Source organism: Hyperoodon ampullatus, assembly GCF_949752795.1.
Source record: "Hyperoodon ampullatus genome assembly, chromosome: 6".
Classification (NCBI taxonomy): Eukaryota; Metazoa; Chordata; class Mammalia; order Artiodactyla; family Ziphiidae; genus Hyperoodon; species Hyperoodon ampullatus.
Window position 1 is genome coordinate 56,539,888 of NC_136919.1, and position 15,649 is coordinate 56,555,536.

The 15,649-nt window shown below is 41.9% G+C and overlaps 2 protein-coding genes across 2 annotated transcripts; both read left to right on the plus strand.

Moving 5' to 3' along the window:
* Positions 1-10,607: 10,607 nt before the first annotated feature.
* On the plus strand, positions 10,608-11,120 carry LOC307054956 (interferon alpha-13-like; the record flags this gene model as incomplete). The annotated part of the gene is made up of 1 exon (XM_079706836.1): positions 10,608-11,120. One exon carries the CDS (start codon positions 10,608-10,610, stop codon positions 11,118-11,120), a length of 513 nt encoding a protein of 170 aa, XP_079562962.1.
* A 3,568-nt stretch (positions 11,121-14,688) lies between these two features.
* On the plus strand, positions 14,689-15,258 carry LOC307054997 (interferon alpha-1-like; the record flags this gene model as incomplete). The annotated part of the gene is made up of 1 exon (XM_079706912.1): positions 14,689-15,258. One exon carries the CDS (start codon positions 14,689-14,691, stop codon positions 15,256-15,258), a length of 570 nt encoding a protein of 189 aa, XP_079563038.1.
* Between the last annotated feature and the right edge of the window lie 391 nt (positions 15,259-15,649).

Here is a 15,649-nt window from a genome sequence, read left to right on the forward strand (position 1 = left end):
AATGTTTCTCATTGACTCAGATGCCCTATCACCCTTGCACATATGTCTTTAGTCATTTCAGAAGGCTCTTATTTCAATTTTAATCACAGAATTTATTGTATTAATTCAGCTAATACTTTGTCAGTAGTATTAAGCAAGTATATTATTCAGCTTCAGGGGCATCAGTCCCTAAGTAATGACTACCCTGTTATTTATTTATTCTGTTTATTTGTTTATTTATTTATTTATTTCTGTATCTTATTTTTTCATGTAAATATATTTATACTTACATTGTATTAAAATTTAGAAAATATTCACCTTTCCATTTCATTAAATTTGCATTTTGTTTTATTTATTAAATTCTTATGAGAGAAAACTTCTTGAGTTTTTTAAGTTCTGAAACCTACATTCTTACTTTTTTTATGTAAATTTATTTCAGACTAGTATTTGTCCATTTTGTCCTCTGGGACTGTCCTACCACTTTCCTTTCAGGAAATGCTTGTCAAAAGGTGGAATTCCATGGAATTGAGGGAAGTCCTGGAAATTATGGAGAATGGTTAGTCCTGATGTCATAGGTGTAACTGATTTATACCACCAGGAAGAGTGGTCGGTACAAATACCTGTGGGAAGGAGTCAGCTCCTCGAGGGAAGCTGGTGACATATGGTGTTGACTGGCCGATCCTGGCACCTTCCTCCCACCTTCTCCCTGGTCCTGCTTTACTGAACCATTCATCCCTTATGCATACATTCAGTCCCTCCAACTCACTGACCAGCCACACAGCTGCTCTGGTTCTGTGCAGGTTTCCAGCTTCAAGGTTTCTGTTAGAGTGAAAGCCACAGGAAGAGAGCACAAGTGAAAGGAGAGTTCTAGGATTTTCAAAACCTCTGTGAGAAGGAGCCAGGTTTCATGGCACTGGACCCCAGCTCTGCTATTAATAGCAGTGTGACCTTGACAAATAACACAAACACTAAGCTCCCTAGTTTCCTCATCTTTAATATGGGGACAATAGTAGTATTTTTTCATAGGATATTCCCAGGATTCAATGAGTAAATATACACAAGAGGCATAAAAGTGAGTCTGTCAGAAATAATCAGGACTGTTAGTCACAGAGTGGCTACTGTCAGGGAGGAGAAGGAGAGCTGCTCTGAGGTAGCAACTGGAAGGCAACATAAGAAACGTGCTAGGTCCTGGGCAAAACCTATTACTTTTAACTTGGGTGCTAGTTTCACAACGTATTCAGTGTGTGAAATTTCCCTGTGCTGTATGTTGAAGATACTTGCAATTTCTGTGTATTATACTTCTTTTTTTAAAAAATAAATTTATTTACATTTTATTTTTGGCTGCACTGGGTCTTCGTTGCGGCGAGCGGGGGCTACTCTTCCTTGCGGTGTGCAGGCTTCTCATTGCAGTGGCTTCTCTTGTCACGAAGCATGGACTCTAGGCGCACAGGCTTCAGTAGTTGTGGCTCGCGGGCTCTAGAGTGCAGGCTCAGTAGTTGTGGCACATGGGCTTAGTTGCTCTGCGGCATGTGAGATCTTCCCGGACCGGGGCTTGAACCCGTGTCCCCTGCATTGGCAGGCGGATTCTTAACCACTCTGCCACCAGAGAAGTCCTTGTGGATTATACTTCTGAAAGATTTTCCGGGAATTAGTAAAAATTCTTTGAGAAAGAAGGATCAGTAGAAAATACTTGGATCTACTTTCAAAATGAATAATATGGAAATAACAGAGACCTCAAATAATGCAGAAAGTCACAAACATTTTTCATTAATAATGTTTGTTGCTTCTTTAGTATGAGAAAGGCACAAAATACCTTCTGAACTCCTTCATTTTTTGGCCTGTCGGCAGCAACGCAGAAGTAGGAAGAAAAAGCAGGAGCTATGAAAGGTAAGGTTCTGCTCTCTAATCCTGGGCTCTCCCGGGTTTGATCTTAGTTCTCTTCTCCATACAGTCGCAGGTCTATAATTGCTGGCAATGTCAGCTCCTAGAGCCTGTACACTCAGAATATAATGGCCCCCCAGAGGAGAGACTCAGAGCAAGAAAGCAAAGAAGTCAGGACCTGGGACACTTCTAACCCACACTGTGCTCGTCCATGTGAAAGCTGGGCCATGGCACTTAACCATCAAGTGACAGTGTGAGACGTGGTAGAACCATGACTGTTTTGGTGGCAAAATTTTGGGTAATGACTCAGACAACTTAACCTCTGTAAGTTTCATAGTTTGTGTCTGGGAGAGTGCCAGGATTGTTGTGATGATTGCCTGGGGCAATGTGTGTGAAAGAGCTTTAAAATGACACCGCTCTACACACATGGACCTTACTATCAGTGTCATTGAAACTCTGGCCTCGAATTCTAGGTCCTGGGCATTAATCTTGAAAGGATCTCTTCCCAGTGGAACAGTCTACTCAGCATGTTCCACTCTCTCTTTGCTTCCACTCTTGCTAGACACACCCAGGCTCCTATTTTTGGTTTGCAGAGCTCACCTGAAAGTCACTCATGTGACACCAGCCCCACCCTCTCTTCAGAAAGGTGATTCACATCTTCTGTTATCACAGGCATCCCTCTTGCTAGCTGGCCCTGTGGAATTCCAGGATCCTACTCCAGCAAGAGGTTCGACGAGGGAGTCCCATTGGGAACCGAATATGGAAGGAAGCCTTGGGGTGAAGCATCTTCTGAAAACAAAATGGTCACTCTCAAAAACAGCAAAGTTCATTCTTCACAAGTAAATTGTTTCTTCTAAAAAAGACTGTTTTCTTTTGTCTCTGCTGCATTTGGGGGAAGGATGCAGTAGTCCGGGAACTGGGTTTAGAGAAAAGAAGAGGTTCTCCCGTTCTGATTGAGAGCTTGTGTGTTTGAGGCAGAGGAAGGTTAGGGAGGGAGTCTGACTCTGGCCTTGCACACCCTCTACCATCTCAGCTGCCTTCATTTGTGTCATGATGAATACAGCCCTTCACAAAGCAAATACAAAAGCATAGGAACTTGACAAATGCTGAGGGGCTTTAAAAATTGAGAAAATCCATTAAAGAATGAGTCTCAGGAACTGGACTTCCCAGTCCTTCCCCTTCTCCATCATGATGCTGATCTGTAAACAGCCGTGGGTTGGAACGTTTGGGGTTACACAGGCACATAGATTCCCAAATGTCCCAATCAGCCTCTAGGAACAGAGACAAGAAACTTCACATATTCCCCCAAACAGCACTGGAATTTGGCATCCCTGAGGTCTCAAGTTCAGAAGGAAATGGAACAAACCAGAGGACCCCAAATATTTTGATGGAGAATAACTTTCATCTAACTCCAAGGCTTTCTTGCATCCTCAGGAAGGCTGGGCAAAGGAACTCAGCTCCCCAGTTCTCAATTTAGCCTTAATGAAAGTGTACAGCTGAGGACTTTTCGCCTTTCCTTTCTCATGGGACAGGCTCTGGAGCAGCAGGGATGCAGAACTCCTGGCCATGTTTGTGGTTGAGCAAGCAGGGACAAGAGGAGGCCAAAGGGGAGGCAGAGGCCTTCCCTGGTGGCGCAGCAGTTGAGAGTCCGCCTGCCGATGCAGGGGACGAGGGTTCGTGCCCCGGTCCGGGAAGATCCCACATGCCGCGGAGTGGCTGGGCCTGTGGCCATGGCCGCTGGGCCCGCGCATCCGGAGCCTGTGCCCGCAACGGGAGAGGACACAGCAGTGAGAGGCCCGCGTACAGCAAAAAAATTTAAAAAATTAAAAATAATAAACACTTAAAAAAGGGGGTGGGGGGAGGCAGAGCAGTATAGGGTGTTAGCAAACCTGGGAGTGGAACAGCATAGTCTTATCAGGCTTAGGAACGAGATCTCCATCTACATCAGGTACTGTAGCACTCAGCTCACTTTCCAGTTACACTTCTTATTCCCACCCAGTATCCTGCACACTGTTAGGGACATCACTGGTCCCCAGAGTTGTTAATAAAAGTGATAAATGTAATAGTTGTGCCAGTAAAACTGTTTGAAAATGACAGTCTTGCTGCATCTTCTCTTGTGGGTTACTCTTGTCTTCTCAGGTGACCAGTAAATTTGTTAGCTCGGCATTGCCTTAGTCTTCCTTCAGCTTCGTGCATGATTTAGGGCAATTCTTTTCTTTTTCCTATAGTACAGTTTTCTCAGCTTTAGAATAGGGATAATGAGACTACTATATTCCATTCAACATACCATCGCATGTTATATGCTCTGTATAATGATAATATAACAAGTCATAAAGTTATCTTAAGTGAGCAGATTATTTGAAGCACCAGGGATATATTAAACATAGCAATGATAGTTGTTATTGTGACAGGTATGCACAAAGGAGTAAAAGCCATTATTTCATGTCCACTCAAAAGATACATTTTTTTAAAGGTTTTTTTGATGTGGACCATTTTTAAAGTCTTTATTGAATTTGTTACAATATTGCTTCTGTTTTCCTTATGTTTTGGTTTTTTGGCCCTGAGGCATGCAGGATCTTAGCTCCCCAACAAGGGATCGAACCCACACCCCCTGCATTGGAAGGTGAAGTCTTAACCACTGGACCCCCAGGGAAGCCCCCAAAAGATATTGGTATAATGACATATTTGTGCCTTACTGAGCTCATAATTTTGTTATGCAAAAATTCTACCTCTGTGAATTAAAATAGGATCATCTTTTTAAGTACTGTGCAAAGCATACACACAAATTTTTAAATTCTACTAGCAAATGAAATATTCTCACAGATGTACCAAACACTAGATTACAAATACCTATGGATCTCTAGTGGGCATCAAAACAAAATGCAATCAGTGCATTGGCACAGAAGATATTTATCAATTTTAAGTAGAAAGTAATATATTAAGTTTAAATTTACATCATACTGAAATTAAAAGCATTTTGATGCAAACAGATTACAAATTTTTATGCAACTTATCCATATAAAATGACATTTTGAAGAAGTGAATAAAACTCTCCAATGAAAAACCCTGATTATATATATAAAGCTGAATGCTTAATCTATGAAGCCTTAAGGGTCTTCTAAGACCCTTGCTTAAAACAAATGAGAGGAAAAAAATATCTTGAAAATTGAGATTAATTTCTTAAGATACTTACTAGGTCATAAGATATTGCCAATAAGCTACATCTTACTGAAGTTAGAGATCAATGTGAAGCAGCCTTGGCTGACATGTCCGAAGCATCAGATACTTGTTATTATACCCGCCATTTTAAAGTCGGACCCTCATCTGGTCTCTGTGTCACCACCATCCTCTGCTTTTCTGCTCCTCCTCTTCTCCTTCCTTTGTTGACTGCTCCCTCTCATCTTAGGGAATTGGTGCTCCTCAAACATCTGTGTTAGTCCCACACTTCATCCTCTCGGCACATATAGTCTCAACCTCCCAAATAGTTCCAAACGTCATCTCTATGACTGTTGACTTCCATATGCATGTCTTTCCCCAGGGTCACATCTCCAAACAAATGTCATTAGCTCCAAACCCTCATATTTACCTGCTACCCTAGATGATCTCCATACATGGCCAAACTTGACCATCATGCAATTACCTGGCAAACTCCCGCAGACCCCTGGGATGCCAGCTTACCAACTGCTCTTGCAGAAGCTTTCCCTGATCCATGCAAGCCCACATACTCCCAAGAACCTGTCCTTTCCCTGTCACAGCATTAACATTGCTTTCATTGAACACCTAGTTACCCATATCCCCATCAGACTGCAAGCTCTGTGACAGTGGGCAATGTGTCTACTATTTTCATTGTTTCACAATTTATTGATCATGCAACTGCTGAAACTGAATCAGCAACCATTAGACATGCTTTCTCCGAGAAAGAACATGTAAAAGAGAATAGCTCCAGCTGCTATAACCTGTCATAATGCCTTGTGCATCGCCTTCATAACCTAGAAAGGGTTTCAAGCTAATTTTTTACTCTTTAAGGCCTGTCTCCTCTGACACAGTGCTCCACTAAGAAAGTAATATCTTTGTTTTATCTACCAATATATTAAAAAACACAAGTAAAATCCTGAAAGCAGAGATACTTCAAAATATTTGAAGAACCAATGAAATGAATAAAACTATCTTCCTTTTGGATTTTAAGGCAGATTAAAGGTTTAAGGACACTCTGATTTTCTTTAAGAGTATGAGTTAAACCTAACACTTAAAATATACCTTTTGCACCACCAAAGCAAAGGAAAACAAGACACAAAGCTGACCGTATCATAATATGAAGAATAAATTTGGTAAATATAACAATCATCATAGAGAAATAAATTCTAATTATTACATATTAAAGATAAATTTTCTCTCCATTCAAAAGTATTGTTTCCACTTACTGTTGAAAAACAATGTGCTGAGATGACTCGATGCATTTACAACTGAATCAGAAGAAAAGTCATTGAACTGAGTGAATATTGACACGCTCGAGGCCACCTCTAAGCAGAGAAGACTCCATTGTAGAAGATTGGGTCCAGGTCTCCTTTTCCCACTCCTGGGTTCTCTGAGGTCGAACATACAGGGAAAGCACACTCTGATTTTCACGCCTTAACTTCCACTCTCATATTTTCCTGGGCACAGCAGCTGTGGACTTTCTTTTCAGATCGAGCCTGGTCCTTTGGAAGGAGTTCTTCAAAGTCAGGCTGGAGTCCTCATTGACCAGGAGGGTCTTTTCCTCCCCATCTCCTGCACCAAACTAGTCTCCAGATCTTCCCACTGTTGATCAAGCCCACTGAGGAATTTCAGCTGTTTGTGCTGAAGACGATGGAGAAGTGCTGTATCGTCTCATGGAGAATGAGGCGGCCTGAGCGTTTTGGAACTGGCTGTCAGCCAGCTGGTGCTGATGGAACCTGACAACCTTCTTGTCCTTCAGGCAGGAAAACAAAGAAGATTCTCCTTGTTAGGGGCAGGACTGTGAGGGTCTCCTGCTTTGTCAGGCTGTGGTTCTGGGCCAGGTCACAGCTAAGGGTGCAGACAGGGCTGGAGAACATCACCCTGGGTGTCCTCAGTCAGGAGGGTGGCAGGCCCCGGTGAGCCTGTGATGCAAGTGTCTGGCTGTGGGAGCCTGTATCCAGCTGCTCTGAGTACCTGCCTGTAAATGAGATTCTTTTTTTTTTTTTTTTTTTTTTTTTTTTTTTTTTTTTTGTGGTATGCGGGCCTCTCACTGTTGTGGCCTCTCCCGTTGCGGAGCACAGGCTCCGGATGCGCAGGCTCAGCAGCCATGGCTCACGGGCCCAGCCGCTCCGCGGCATATGGGATCCTCCCAGACCGGGGCACGAACCCGTATCCCCTGCATCGGCAGGCGGACTCTCAACCACTGCGCCACCAGGGAGGCCCCTAAATGAGATTCTTAAATAGGCCAGGATTGTCATTTCTCTACTTATCCTAGTGTTGTTTCCATGTTTTTGAAATTTGTCTTCCATTTATGGGCAACATAGAATGTCACAACTTCAATTCTTTTATTACACTGGAAATTAAACACACTCTTGGAACATGAAAGAGTATCAATCCAACAGGATGTTTTCATCTAAATGAGACCCAAGGTTGAAATAAAACCTGAGTCTCATTATATCTCTTTTTCAATTCTAATAAGAATACTTAAAGGTTTGACCTTGTACTCTATTTTGACACTTCTTAAATTGCACCAAAATACAATTAGCCTCACCTCTCTGCATTTTTCTCTAAAGGGACACATGCATTAGATTTAAATTCTTCCACATTTCTTTACAGGACCATAGCTCACATTTTCTGACAGCTTACACATAATGGTGACATAAAAATGAACAGCAAGGGTGAATTCATGCAGTTCTCTTCATTCTGTCACCAGATATGTTCTGACTGCATATATATGTGACAATGCGCTTGGCAATGTGGATTCCAGGAAAGTAAGGCAGGGATGGTGACTGCCCTCCAGGGAGCAGGGAGGACAGACACTAGAGGCAGGATTAGGATGAAGGAAGCACCACGTGCTCAGTGCAGCTGAGGGCCAGTGCCCAGAGCTGATGAACAGGAGGGCCTGGGAGCAGCAGAAGGCTCCACTCTGACAAAAATCTGGGGCTCCTGAATTTAAATGACATCAGATTTTCATTTCCTCTTTTAAAAAATGGAGACAACTTTAGTTGTGGTCACACAGGACATTGCCTAGATCAAATAAAATAAAGTTTGCAAAGTACAGGCTGAGAATTTGAACAGAGTGAATGATAGCAGCCTTTTGTATTAATATAACAAATGGTAACCTGTATAGTCCACCCTCAGCCCAGCCAAGAGAAGCTCTGACTGCAGGTTCCTTAACACTCAGGGGTCTGCAGGTTGAGGCCCCCAAATGCAAACTCTAGGAGAGGGATTGCCTGTAGGCCTGCGAAGGAGTAGAGACCTAGTCTCCACCCTTAGAGCAGTGCCCGGTACATTAAGGAGAGAAATCCTAAGGCATCTGAAGCTCTTTGCAGCATCTAAGAAAGTGTTTTGACCTCCTCCCCACAAAAAAAAAAAAAAAAAAAAAAAAAAAAAGGCAGCTCTGTGTCTAGTACAAATGAGAGAAATAGTCCTTTTCCTCACCTTATTTTGTTTCAGACCACCTCTGGTGTTAATTTTTAAGACACAGATTAAATTGTACTTTAAAAACAAACACATAACCTCAGAGAAAAAGGTCAGATTTGTGGTTACCATAGCCAAGGGGGTGTGAGTTGAGAAAATCAGATGAAGGCAGTCAAAAGGGTTTTTTCTTCCTTAAAAAAAAGACATTCAAATAATGTTGTAGAGACCAGGAAAATGGTTAGAAATATATATATGGGGGAGAGATGATGAGAAGTAAAGCATTCCTAGATTTTCAGCCATGGAACAGCACAATACTCTAATTCAAAAGCTATTTCCTGGATTAGCATTAGGGCGACGTTAAGCTAGTACGTCTCTTAAGCACGAATGGTAAGAAGGCACCAAATCTAAGTCATCAAGATAAAGGATGTTTTAATGCAATATTTTAAACTAAAAATTAATACCAAAATATGCACGAGGAACAAAATATAAAAATTTTAAGTAAAGAAATGACGTTGACCTCCATTTGCATGGCCCTGACAGTCTTACAAAGTAAGCCTTCATGATGTAAAGGAAATCTGGGCAAATTCCACTCAGTGTATAAAATTCTTACTAAAGAAAAATGAAAAAGTCTGACCTGCTAAATGTCCTCAATTGCTTGTACACACCAACTCTTCTTTCTAACCTTATAGTCAAGGTGAGGTCCTGGGAGAGACATTTCAGGAACATGAGTTAAAAATCAGTTAAGACTATCACGGGGTCATTAGAAATTGTCAAACACGGTAATTCCCTCAATTAAAAACAAGTGAAAAAGTAATCTTGAAAATATTAATGAGTTGGCTTCCATTAAAGATAGAAAAGTAAAACTGTATTAAATACTTGGGACTTCCCTGGTGGCGCAGTGTTTAAGAATCCACCTGCCAACTCAGGGGACACGGGTTTGAGCGCTGGTCTAGGAAGATCCCACATGCCATGGAGCAACTAAGTCCATGTGCTGCTACTACTGAGCCTGTGCTCTGGAACCCGTGAGCCACAGCTACTGAAGCCTGCGCACCTAGAGCCTGTGCTCCTCAACAAGAGAAGCCACCACAATGAGAAGCCTGCGCACCGCAACGAAGACTGAACCCAGTCTAAAATAAATAAACGCAGCCTAAAATAAATAAACAAAAAATTAATTATATTAACTACTTTAGTATAAAGACAATATAGTTTAAATAAAGTTTAAGAAAATGCTATATTTTAATATGAAAATATATTTTAATATTCTATGCTTAATATTGAAAATATTTTAACATAAATTTATAAAAATATGAAACATTTAAAATATTTACTTCAAATGATATGAATTAAGTTAATTATAAAATTAATTTTAAAATGTAAAAAATAAAATGCTGTGAGTTTTTTCATATTCCTACTTTTCAGATATTCAATACTTTCTCCCTCACTTTAATGCTGTATCCTTGAAAGACACCATGAAGTCCCAGAGCATCTACAGGGGCGCTCACCTGCCGCGTCCTCGGCCCCGGTGGTGGCCGCGCTCCGACTCACCGCCCAGGGCGTCCCCAACACCGTCCTGTCGTCCCATCGTCGCCGCCGCGTTCCCCCTTCTCTGAACCTTCGCTGTCTCGCGCCAGAAACGAGCCCGAATCTGAAAAATCGGCTCCCCATTCTCTGAGGCTGGGAATCGCTCTGATTTCCCACCTCAGACCACTCAGAAAATGGCTTCTTTCCCAAAAATTGCCTCGCTCAAGTTTCTGTGAGAAAATAAAGCGCAAAACTCAGGGGAAGCCCCGAAAATGCAAGGTTCTGGCTCCCAGCCAGACAAAAATGTCTCTGGCCAGGCCGCGACAACGCTTCCTCTTCAACACTCAGCACCGCGAAAACGAAGGTCTTTTGCGCACTATGTTGACTATTAAAGCAGCCTCAGTTGACTGTTTTGCTCTGTCTCGCAAGCTTCAGGAGACAGCTGCAGACCGCAAACTCAGTAGTGGGCGTTTCCCAAACAAACCCTGCGCCCTCTATCGGCCGCCTTGGGAAGGACGCTGTCCACAGTTCCAGGGAAGGAAGCTTCCCCCTAATTGTTTGGCGGTGCCCGCGCGCCCCCTGGCGGCCATCTAGTGAATCACTCATTCTCAATGGCCCAGATCTATTTGCTAGTGGCAGGACTGATGCTCTGCTCCATCCCCGCTTGCTCTCTTGGCTGGAACTTGCCTAGAAGCCATAGCCAGAAAAACAAGGACGTCTTCCAACATTTGCAACAGATGCAAAGGATCCCCTCACAGTGGTGCCTAAAGGACAGAACCGACTTCAAATTTCCTTGGAAAAGAGAGAATATCACCCCAATCCAGATGACTCAAGGCACCTGTCACCACCACCTGATGCTCCAGCAGATCTTCAACCTCTTCACCACGGAGGACAGCCATGCTGCCTGGAACAACACCGTCCTCCATAAACTTCTCTCTAGCCTTCATCTGAGGCTGCACCGACTAGAGCAGATGAAACAAGACAATCTGGATTGTCGAGATTTGGGACTTGCTGCCCGGGACTATTTCCATGGAATCCATGCCTACCTGAAGGCAAAGGAATACAGCCCCTGTGCCTGGGAGGTTGTCAGAGTGGAAATTGAAAGGTGCCTTTCCCTTATGTAAGAATCCTCAAAGAAATGTCAACTAATACAGAATATTTTTTATACTCGTGACACTTCTCATTCAATCACATTAGTGTTCAAGTCCAAAGCAATCTCCACTTGCTTTTCCTCACAGGCTGAAAAATGTCTGAAGTGAAAATCATGATTTTAATAAAGGTTTTGACAGAACACAATCTCTTTTCTAGTATAAATAATTTTATAACGTAATTTAAAAGATCACTTTAAGTTTTGGGAGGGGTATTTGCTATTTTCAACATATGAAGTATAGAAAGGTTTTTTGGATAGTGTGGTGTTAGAGACATTTGTCAGTTAACTTAATGCTGACTGCTGTCACAGGTAAACAGAATGCTGTCAGGAATTTGATCATAATAGAATCTTATCTTTCCCTGGTATAAGAACACAAGGCAGGCATACCTCATCAGATGGATGTTCTAAGTTGCTCTCCAAAGAGTGATTCGGGGACATGGGTAGCCCCTGTTTTGTGGATTTTTCCATCATCAACAGGTGACTCCAAATTTTTCTGCAGTATTTGAGTCTATTCCACTCAGTGGTAAAGGGAAAAAGTCTGGTGCATCACATGGGAGGTTTTCAAGGGCCAGGATATACAGGGCAAGAGCACTTCTGCTCACATTACATGGCCTGGATTTATCCTCGTGGAAATCTCACTGCAAAGAAGTTGGGAAATTATTGGATGATTAATGGATGAGGAGACAAGTTCAGTGCATAAGACCACTTTTCATCTTTACACTAGTTGTTCTAATGAAGTTCTGGGTGGTGTGGAGGGGGACAACTAATGTTCTTGCTTGCACACACTTCATTAAAAAACAATCAAACCCACAGAGAAAGAAAAATATCATTTATATGTGGAATCTAAAAATAATGATACCAATAAACTTATTTACAAAACAGAAATGGACCCACAGACTAACAGAAGAAACTTATGGTTACCAGGGGGGAAGGGTAGGGGAGGGATAGAGTTCTAGAGTCTGGAAATCCAAGATCTGGGTGTCCACGTGGTCCAGTTCTGGTGAGAGCTTGCTTCAGGTCTCACACTGCAGAGTTCTCCTTGTATCATCATACAGCAGGAGAGGGAGGCATTAATCCTGACCTCTTTGATAAGGGCACTAATTCCATTTGTGAGGCCTCCATCTTCACACCCTAATCAAATCCTAAAGGACCTGCCACCTGATACCATTACTTTAGAGATTAGGACTTCCAAATACGAATTTTGGGGGGACAGAAACATTCAGACCAGAAAGGGCATTGAAGGCTACATGTCTTGGCATCCAGAAGAGAGAATATATTCATGTAAATAAAGAATGAGCCATTTATCAGGCCAAAAGAGCAGACCGAGGACTCAGAATCCAAACTCTTCATTTTCAACCTGCAGTAATGCTTGAATTATTATGTGTCAAAATTTGGAAATCAAACTGAAATGGACCCCATTGTCCCTTGGAAGGGAATGAAGACACAGCATGAAAATGATCATTCATCAACGTTTGTGAAGAGTCTCCAAAGAATCTCAGTATATAGATAGTCATTGACACATCCATAATGATCCACCGAAGAGTAACGTGGTTAATTTTCTGGTTGCTGTGACCTGTGTGAATCAGGGAGAGTTTTACTTCAGATACGTGGCTCTGTATGTGATAACAAGCTGGTTATTTTCTGTCATGACCTAGTAGAGGACAAATTAGCGACAAGGCCATCCTCCTGAGTTTAATAGAGTGCCGGGCAAAGGCTGAAAATTGTGCTGCTCTTACAACTTCAATCCCCAGAGCCATATGCACCTTAAAGGAAAGAGAATCCTAGTGGTTCTAGCAACAAACTCAGTAGGCATGACTGATACCAGTAGGAGTAGAGTGGGAATACTAGCCACTGTCTATTATAATCCCAGCAAATACGACCGTGATAAAGGAAAATAGCTTGGTCATTCGTAACTGCCTTCCAGTGGGAGGAGAACATCTGAGAGTCTGCTTTAGTTAAAAGTACCTGTTGCGTGATTACACTGGGCCTGGTGCCGAGGATACTACAGAGAATACGACAGAGTCCAGTTGTTACAGAGCTGATTTGCCAAAGATGGTCACATACCTATTATTTATTGAAAGATCGGAATTGGAGAGGGCTGAGGCCACAGAACATCCACTGCAAAATAAAAGAAGTCATGATCAGAGTTGAAAGTTAATTCTTTCCATGATACCAATCAATATTTATCCAGTTCTCAATTAATTACAAAGATGGTTTTCTTTTGTTTGAAAAGAATAGGCTTGGATTGGAACCTCGGACAGTCCTTTGGGGAATCTGAAATTCAATGCAAAAATACAGAGAAAGATTCAAATCGATGATGATTCCTAAATCATCTGGGAGCAGATCGCTCCCACGGGTACAAACATTAGTTCTTAGGGGTGCGAATAAATCTTAGCTACTACAATGGTGGTGGCACTCCAAAGCTCAACCCTATCCAGCAAAATCTCATTCCTTTGTATTCATTTTTCTCTTTGGGTTTTCTTGTGTATGAGACGAGAGGCATTGACATTGAGTGCATGGAAGATACACAATATGCAGGATCAGTGCTACAAGCTATGGTGGCTTGATGTTTCATTAGAGGACTTTCTCTCCATCATATGCTTGAACTCAAAGTCATAGTGTGAGAGGTGGCCTTTGTTTACTTATAAGCTGTCCTTGTCTGTCTTGTGGATTTTGCTTATGTTTGAGCCTCAGTGTGATGAGGGCATTGGGAATTAAGCACAAATAGGTTGTATTTTAGTATTTAATTCTAAAAAAGTTACCTAGGAGATCAATAATTACGTCTAGTCCTAAAGAGAAAAAGTTGTTGACAATATCTAGATGAATATCTAGCAGCTAGGGAAGTTAGAAATCATTTTATGATATGAATCAAAACTAATAATTACCTACAAATAAATGTTAAGAAGATCATTTAAATTTTCAATGGTTGTAGCAGTTTTGATAGATTTTTAAATATATCTGTACATTGGTATTCTTATGAAGTATTTGTATAAATTTTTATTGAATATGTAATTTGATACATTCCTATTTATTAAGTAAATGTATTACATTAAAAGTCATTCTGCACACTTAACCAAAATGTTAAATTACTTGCAGTAGCTTTTACAGATAATTTTTAGCCTAAATCTTTTTGTCATACTCACCCCTGCATCGAATAAAAAGAATAATCTTTTCACTTTCTTTTTCTATTTATAAAGTAGAGATATGCATGGAGTACATATCGATGTACCCAGTATATCTGTGTATCAAAATTTCATAGGGGGGTCATATGGAAAGAAAATATCTAAAAAGCCTCTGGGGGCAGGAGAAGGGGAGGCAAGGATGAAAAACAGTGGCTGAGAAACGCTGCCCTAACCTATCTGGAGAGTGCAAAATGAAAAGCAAAAACAGAAGTAGAAAGTAAGAGGGAACATTCAGAAAATGGAAACCGATTCATTCCCATTTAAGACCCAGGCCTGAAGGAAGGTCTTCAGAGAACCTAGAGAGCAGGGTTCACAGAATCACCCACCTCAGCCAGGCCGGCAGCATCTGCAAGGTCCCCGATGGCCCCAACTGTGTCCTTACTCCTGGCCCTGGTGCTGCTCAGCTGCAACTCCAACTGCTCTCTGGGCTGCGACCTGCCTCAGACCCACAGCCTGGCTAACACGAGGGCCCTGATGCTCCTGCAACAAATGAGGAGAATCTCCCCCTTCTCCTGCCTGAAGGACAGAAATGACTTTGGATTCCCCCAGGAGGCGTTTGGAGGCAACCAGTTCCAGAAGGCTCAAGCCATCGCTGTCCTCCATGAGATGATCCAGCAGACCTTCCAGCTCTTCAGCACAGAGGGCTCGGCTGCCGCTTGGGATGAGACCCTCCTGGACAGGTTCTGCACTGCACTTTATCAGCAGCTCACTGACCTGCAAGCCTGTGTGATGCAGGAGGCGGGGCTGGAAGGGACTCCTCTGCTGAAGGAGGACTCCATCCTGGCTGTGAGGAAATACTTCCACAGAATCACTGTCTATCTGCAAGAGAAGCAATACAGCCCTTGTGCCTGGGAGATTGTCAGAGCAGAACTCATGAGATCCTTCTCTTCATCAACAAACTTGCAAGAAAGACTCAGGAGGAAGGAATGACACACACCTGCTTCAACACGGAAATGATTCTCACTAACGAGACCACACTTCCACCTGTGCTGCCATGTCAAAGACTCATTTCTGCTCTCATCATGCCCTGAATTGAATTAATTTGTCAAATGTTTTCAGGACTATTAAGCAACATCATGTTCAACTCTGCAGGCACTAGTTCCTTACAGATGATTTATCTATTTAAAAATTTATTTATTTAACTATTTATAAAGTTTTAACTTATTTTTTGTTTGTATAATATTATGTGCACCTTTAAATTGTGGTTAAGAGAAAAAACACGTTCTTTGTAATTAATTAATTATTTTATTTTATTTTTTAAAAAAATAAATAAATTTATTTATTTATTTATTTTTGGGTGTGTCGGGTCTTCGTTTCTGTG